At 34.4% G+C, this 8,083-nt stretch overlaps 1 protein-coding gene across 1 annotated transcript; it reads left to right on the top strand.

Annotated features, from left to right (window-relative positions):
• Positions 1-487: 487 nt before the first annotated feature.
• LOC149535793 (BTB/POZ domain-containing protein At1g63850-like) lies at positions 488-1,789 on the top strand. The gene has a single exon (XM_089806175.1). The coding sequence runs from the start codon at positions 488-490 to the stop codon at positions 1,787-1,789; it is 1,302 nt and encodes a 433-aa protein (XP_089662301.1).
• The last annotated feature ends 6,294 nt before the right edge of the window (positions 1,790-8,083 follow it).

The raw sequence follows: 8,083 nt of genomic DNA, 5'->3' as shown, positions 1-8,083 counted from the left end.
AACTTTGACTAAAATTCTTCATATAATATATTATACTATAATATTAAAAATTTAGCAGAATAATATTTATATATAAAAATTATAAATCAATATTAGCATGCTAATAAGATTAGGACTAAAATAAGATTTGTTAGTATTAATTTTAATGTTCTGAAAATTAAATTTAACACTAAACTATATCCTTATTAATAAGGGTAATCATAACGATAACCTTTACTCCAACCTAACCGTAACCCTAGCTATGCCCTAAACCCCACAGCTAAACCTAATTTGACAAACCATCCCTTCTACACGAACCAGGAGTCCCATAAAAACAAAACGAAAAAATGCAATTACATTATATAACCCACGAATACCTGATCAGAGAAGCGGACTCGTCGCGGGAATTTACAATTAAAACATCCGTTACATTGAATAATCCTTTAAAAAAAGAAGGGCTTTCAATTTTCATGCGACATCTCAAAATTTCGGAAACCACAAATTTGCCATGGATTCCTCATTTTTCAAATTTGGCGATCAGAGCAATGGTGATGTGAAATTGCAGATAATCTGTTTTGGGGGCGATGCATACGAAGGTAATCCCATTTATCTGCATTCTCATGTTTTGAAGAAATCAAGTTATTTCGAAGCCAGACTTTCTAAACGCTGGTCTATAGAAAGTTCCCTAGTTTCTGAAATCATTTTAAAGCTTCCTCTGGATGGCTCTCCCCAGAATTACATCGACTGCATTCGGCTTATGTATTCATCTTATTGGAAAAGACATTTATCTTTTTTAAATGTAGATGATGCCCTACGCATTTTACCAGTTGCTTCTGAATTGCTGTTTGAGGAGGGAATTCGAGCTTGCATGGAATATTTTGAAGCAACTTTTTGGACTCCTGAACAAGAGCTGAGAATTCGAACTCTTCTATCATCTTTGCAGCTAAATATTTCCGCTGATTTAAGTCTTTCCGCTGATTTAGCTGAAAGACTTAATATATCTAAATACCTTTTTGAAGAAAAATTAGAACTTTTAAGAAAAACCCAGACCGAAATGCTTTCTAAAATTCTTAACAAGCCCTTTGTTTCGAACGGCGTGCCTCTGCTTCATATGCAGGAAATAGTGAAGAAACAGACAGTTGAATATTTTAAGGAAGATACACATCCGGCTATTCAAAAAATATGTAGAGATGTCATTTTAAATGAATTTAAGAAGATAATTGAGGCTATCAAATGTGGATCATCTACCGATAAAAGAGATTCTGCTTGTGAATCTCTCTTGTGGTTGTTGGACTTGGTTAAGCTCTGTAAAAGTGGTATTTTTGAAGCTGCTTTCACAATTTTTGTTGAAGATGAACGCATCGCTGACATATTATCAGAGCCCCGATTAGACTCGAGATTTAGACCGTTCTATACGGTTTCAGATAAGTCATATACCAGGCATGTGCTAGAAATCTTGGTTTGTAGATTTTTGGACGCTGTAGCAAATGGAGAAATAATAATTTCCAAACTCGCACGTGTTTCTTTTCTCATAAAGTGGTTGCCAGTCATTGCATGTCTTATCTGTAGGTTTGCCTGGTTACACGGCGCGCCTGAACGTTTTGATTGTTACTGGAGCGAGAGATTTAGAGGAGGAGTGATTAAAATATTAGCAACCCTTCCGCTTGGTGATCAGAGCAAGATTCTAGATTCCTTTTCTGAGAGAGCTAAAACATTTGAAACCTGGGAGGGAGGAATCTTCCGTTGGTGGATTGATGCAATGTGGATGGCAGTCATGGATGTCAATGGCAGCCGCCCTCAGGTAGAATGACGAATTCTGCTTTCAGTATGCAAAATTGGTATTTGTATTTGTTTAATAACAAGATTGTGATAGAAAGAGTTACTGATAAAGGTCTTATAGTTTGTGAATTGGGCGAAGATCGAAGAAATTTCTCATTGCCCTACCATTTTGTGATTGACTGAGTTTGGTTCTATGTTGAGATAATTATTTCCTATTTTCAGTAATTTTAACTCACCGCTAGTTTTCCTATTACAATAAAAAAGATAAGTATGATGCTACTGTTATAACATTTACATTGCATCAACTGTGTTCTTGATTAATTATATTCCATTCCTTATTGCATTCTATTATAGTTCATGTTCTTTTATAAAGGCATATGTTTATTTTAGGGTAAGCTGAATGCCTATATTACAGCACCCTTGCAACCAACCTTCCTTTCTAGTTTCTTGTCAACATCTCACATATCTTAGAATTTGTATGTCATTCAGATTTTGAGTTCATTTTTGCAAGTAGTATAAGTTATCATCAAAGTAGAAAACACTGCATTAGTATTTACAGTTACTCTTAACACAAGATGATTTCACATTATTGAAATTTCTGTATATCGTCATGGTGTCCTAGCTTTGGGATTATGTACACCCAATTCTATGCTCTAAAGGTTAAATGCACAATTTTTTAGACAACTGATACTTCCACTATAATTGCATTAAAGAGATCTAGCACTTTCTCTGGCCTTCTAGCAGGCAATCCTAGCTTTCACTTAGTTTATTTAGATAGCCATTGTGCTATGCAAAACAGTATGTAATCATTTATCAACAGTGAGTCACAAATGTTATGTGCAGTTTTCCCTAACTTGACTGGGGTCTCGAAAGGTTAACAGAAGATTTTAATTGCATTGTGTGCAAGCTGTCACAAGTATTTGTGTAATAAATACAGTTCAGAATTCAAAAGTCAGAGCATTCTTAATATTCTTTGTATGCTGCAATGCAGAAATCTCTATCTGAAATAAAGCAGAAATGTGTGCCTTGCAGAAATGTTTAAATAACTAATCTTGTTGTCTAAGAGGTATTGAAGGAGAGTAAGTGACTTTTGTATCATTGTCCTTTACAGTCATTTCTCTGTTTTCATTATTATTGCATTTATCATCTGTTTAAAAAAAGAGGGGATAGTGTGTTTTTAGGAACATACAATTTGAAGAGCATTCGTATTTAATTTTCAGTCAGCCAATCAGGGAAAGTATTGGTAGAAATCAATAGCGGCTAAGACAAACATAAGTATATAGCTGGCTTCAAGTAATACTGAATATAATCTCATTTTATTTTAACTTATTCTTAGTTCATTTGACATATATCATATTTTCTTTTCTTTTTCTTCGTAAAAAATCATACAATCAACGCATCCATTATCATGATGCAAAACCAAGATATATTGAGTGCAGCCTCCCCGGAACTGTTCTGAATTCTGGATAATATCATAAGATTTTGTTAAATGAAAAAGATAACTAACAAAGTGATGTATATTTAAAATTATAAATAGAATTTAAACAAATATATATAATAATTCCTTCAGAAGATTTTTTTATAGCATAAGTTCAATGTTATGGTTAGTTTGAGACTGCTCCCTTTGTAGGAATGTTAATTTAAAATTGGAGTTCAAAAGTGATTGGATAAGGACGTAATATCATTTAACTTGAACAGATTTCAGTGATTACCCTATTTAACATTTGAAATAGGGTATAAAACCAAAATTAGGAAAGCTTTATAATTGATTGAATCAAATTATTTCAGGCGTAAGACAATTTTTTTGTTATCCATACAGTCATGGATTTCGGAAAATGACCCATCATGCTTCTTCTTCTATGATTTCATAAACTTTAAGATTTAAACATGTAACATATCAATTTCTAAGATTTAGGCATGTAACATATCAATTTTCTCTCTGAAGACATGAAATTGTGCAGCATATTGATTGACTAATTCATTTAATTCTTGAATCACAGATTGTAGCAGGATAATAAATTCAAATATGAGAAACAGAGGAAATAGGTTTTTCTACTTCATTTTGAAAAAAGAAGAGACTGCATACATTAAGCAAGTGTTAAAGCAGGTTTACCTTTTTATGAAAAGATCAATTTATTAAGGCTTGATTTCTATACCCCAAATCTGGAGGAGGGTGCTGGTGATCATAACTAAAGTTTATATACAGTTAATTAGACATAGCTTTAAAAAGATGGTTGTCAGCTTAAGACAAAAAACTGCTGAAAAAGATAGGGAAACGAAAGCAAGTGTGAGAGTTTAACCTTATCTTTGAGGAACACGTGATGCTCTTATTTTTTCCAAGTTATACAGCTAATCTCAATTGTTAGTGTACGAATTCTACACTAGCTCTCTTTGTTGGGTTTCTGCTACTGATTATCATCATATACAGCATGTCCACTACCATACTTACCCAAGCTTCGATTTCTTAAGATGAACGGTCTTGTATATAAACACAATGGGAACTATTGTATACTCACCACTATCATTCTTTGTGACATCATTTGTTGCCTTCTAAGAATCATCATTCTGATTTGCTGAAACTATTTACCACATCTATTCTGCTCATTAAAAACAAGCAGAAACAATGAATGAAGCACAGAATAAAATGAATCTTTAAAAATGTTTGAGTTAATTTAGAACATCAAAGTAAAATAAGTAGTTCCTCATAATATCTTCAAATATGACTGCTTACAGCTCCAAATATATCTACAAAAGTGGAGAAGAGCTTGGTTCCTACTTCTGCATTTGGGTTCACTTGATGAGATGAGTTTCATTATTACAAAATTGTGATATAACAGTCAGGTAGGATGAGTCCATCCAAGTAGAGAGAAAACGAATAATTGTTGTTAGGAAGTGACGAAGTGAGAGTCCATCATCGGTGGATTTGTCTCAACGTACAACAAGACCACCATACGACAGAGCCAATATCACGCGTGGTGAGGAGACAAGGTGTGTGTGTGGTGGACAGTATGACAATTGGAGACTACCGTTCAAGAACTTGAGTGCACAAAGAACAACTTCATCGTACGGTGTAAGAAGTCTCCCATAGTCATAGTGCGGGTACGGTGGAGGAGGAATTGGTTTGGTATACAGTCATACTACGGGTACTCGATACTGAAGAAAGTGACTCATTCTCAATGCTGAAGGGAGTGTCCTGACGTTGGAGGAACTCACAGGAGGCTGAAGGGAGTGTTCGTCATGCAGTGATGCTCTCAGCCAGTGATCGACGGTTGGATTGTTAGACCGTTTTGCTTGTAACAATTTCTGTACCCAATTCTGAAATGAATTGTACCATGAATTAATGGTGCAAGAATTCTTTAAATATAAATGTGATTAAAACCAGGTGGATTAAAATAGGTCAATCTGAGCCTCATGTGAAAAAAATCCAGAGTCGATGTATGTAAAAATGGTTTACAGTAATACAAAGTTGCTTAAGGGGGTTTTTGGTTGTTGGGTTTTTTTCTCGGAAGGATTTCCCATGTTAAATCAAGTGTTTTCTTTGTCTTGTTTCTGATATTTTATTTACCTGCACATCTCTGCAATTTTGTTCTTGCATATTTTCCTCTTAATTGACATTCGGAAAGTATTTCTACATCATTGCTTTCTTAAAAAGTGGTATTAGAGCCTAGCCAGTTGTGTTATCCTAGTTGAGTGGAGTTTGGTTTTTTGTGCTAGTTTTGTTTCAGTGAGAATTCACAAAAAAAATTGTCTCTAAATAGAGTTGGTCGGTACGTTAGGAAGAGTGGACATTGAAAAGTTTAATGGCACAAGTTTTGAGTTGTGGAAACTTGAAGTCAAGGATATGCTAGTTGATTGAGACTTGTGGACCGTTGTGTCTAGCATTAAGCCTTCAGGTGTGAAGTAGAAAGATTGGGAACTTGCAGATCAAAAGGCCAAAGGACTGATAAGACTGAGCCTTGCAGATTTAGTTTATTGAATGTTCGTGAAGAGAAAATTGGCCATTCCTTGGAAGAAATTGGGAGATATTTATCAAGGAAAATCCTTGGTTAATGAAATTTTCTTGAGAAAGAAATTGTACTCCTTGAAGATGGTTGAAAGAACAGTTGTGGCGGATCACCTAAAGTCATTTAACATGGTGATTGCGCAGTTGACATCTATTGATGTGTCCATTGATGAAGAAGAACATTGTATGTTGTTGTTGTGCTCATTGCCTAACTTGTGGGATCACTTGGTAATGACCATCGGAAGTAATTCGAGGCAAAATAGTTGAAAATGGACAAAATAGTTGATACAGTTCTATTGGAGGAGATGTGAAGGAAGTAATTCGAGGCAACCAAAGAAGCTCTCGTTGTATGAGGAAGGTCCAAGGACAAGAGTAAGAAGGACATGAAGCCAAAGTCTAAGGAGCGATGTTCCACTCCTGGAAGGAAGTCCAAGGTGAAGTGTTTGAACTGTGGGCATAAAGGTCATATTTGAAAGGATTGCAAGGAGGAGAAAAAGAAGAAGAATAAATATACTTCTGACATTGAATCTTCTCAAAGTGATGTTGACGTCTTTGTAGTAGCCTTGGCAGTGACTGCATCTAACGATGTATGGTTGGTGGATTCAAGAGCATCATGAATCCACACAATGTCTCACAAAGAGTGGTTCTCAAAATATGAACTGTACAATGATGGAAAGGAACTCTTGGCAAGCGATTCCAAACTAGAGATCATTGGAAGAGGAAGAGTCAGAATCTAGTTCCCTAACGACAGAGTAAAGGGAATTAATGGAGTACTTCACATACCTGGTCTGGCTAAAAACTTACTTTCTATTAGCAAGCTAAATGATATCGGAGCTTAGGTAATGTTTGTCCATGGTGGTTGCAAGATAACTAGGGGTTCTATTGTTTTATCTCATGGTGAATGCATTGGAACATTGTATATGTTAGATGTCAATCTTGAATGTTGTAATAGTGTCTCTATCAAGTTTGATAAAATTAATATGAAAACACATGGTGTAAATGTGATGGAAGTTAAACTTCTTATAGATAAAACAATACTTTGGACTATTATAGGTTTAGCCATATTGGCAAGAAAGGTTTGAAAATCTTGAAAATTAAAAACCTGGTTGAGGGGTTGGTTGATTGTAACCTTGAATTTGGTTTCTGTGAACATTGCATGTATGGAAAGTAAAATCGTGTTTAGTTTTATTCTAGTTCTAAAAATCTTTTGGTTTGTTGGACTATATTCACTTTGATGTATTTTGTCCTATGGATGTTCCTTCTCTATCTAATTCAATATATTATGTATCATTTATTAATGATTATTTGAGAAGAACATTCATTTATTTTTTGAAGAATAAATTAGAAGTGTTTAATCATTTTAAGGAATTTAAAAATCTTGTTGAATACAAGACCAGGAGAAAGATTAAATTTTTAAGGATAGATAACAATGGTGAGTTTTGTAATGAAGATTTTGAATAATTTTGTGAAGATCATGAAATTAAGAGGCATAAGATGACACCTTATACTCACTACAACATTTGGGTCAAATTGCGATGACAATTTGTGATGGTGGTGTAATTCGTGTAGATTTTCATGTTTTTTTTTTTCCTTTTTGCAATTCTCCCCTACACCATCACAATACTGACTTTCATAAACAAAAAAGAAAGAAAGCACAACATAAATCATTTTACATTTGCTTTGATTGTGGAGAGCTGCGTGCAAAAGAGGTGGAGAGCTCCGAATGAGGGTGGAGAGTTGTGAACATTGTTGTGCCCTTGTGATCAATGCATTTGGTTGATGTGCCCTCATGATATCTGCATTTTGTTTATGTGCCCTTTCTCTATGATTTCATTTTCATTTCATGCCCTTGCTCTACATTTTCATTGTCGTGTCATGCCCTTGCTCTACAATTTCATTGTTGTGTTGTGTCGTTGTGATCTACGTGCCCTTGCTCTATCATTTTCTTCAAGGGGCAACAAGAGGTAGGTATGTAAATGGTTTTTTTTTTGTTTTCCTTGTAAACATGTATGTATTTATATTTTCTTCTAAACATTTATCTGTTTATATAGTTAGAGATATCTCTTTTAAGGTTCTTATTTCATATATCTCACAATAGAAAAAATGATCCAGCTACATACATATTCCAAAATCCAAATAATAAAGCAATAAAACTCACTCAACCTGTGCTAAGTGACTTACCTCAAGTTCCTACAAAAAAATAATGCAGACCACAAAAAATGGGTAGAGTTCGCAAGAAATTTTACAAAAACATATCATAGCAGATTTTTTAAGAAAGAAACAAGCCATAACCTAGTTAAATTGGTCTACTTGTTGATTAGC

Source organism: Cupressus sempervirens, chromosome 10 (genome assembly GCF_028749045.1).
Source record: "Cupressus sempervirens isolate cs-2001-9-10 chromosome 10, ASM2874904v1, whole genome shotgun sequence".
Lineage (NCBI taxonomy): Eukaryota > Viridiplantae > Streptophyta > Pinopsida > Cupressales > Cupressaceae > Cupressus > Cupressus sempervirens.
This window is presented reverse-complemented; position numbering and strand designations above follow the sequence as displayed.

Excerpts from the sequence above, each read along its gene's own strand:
- LOC149535793 (XM_089806175.1), top strand. The coding sequence starts at position 488 with ATGGATTCCTCATTTTTCAAATTTGGCGATCAGAGCAATGGTGATGTG.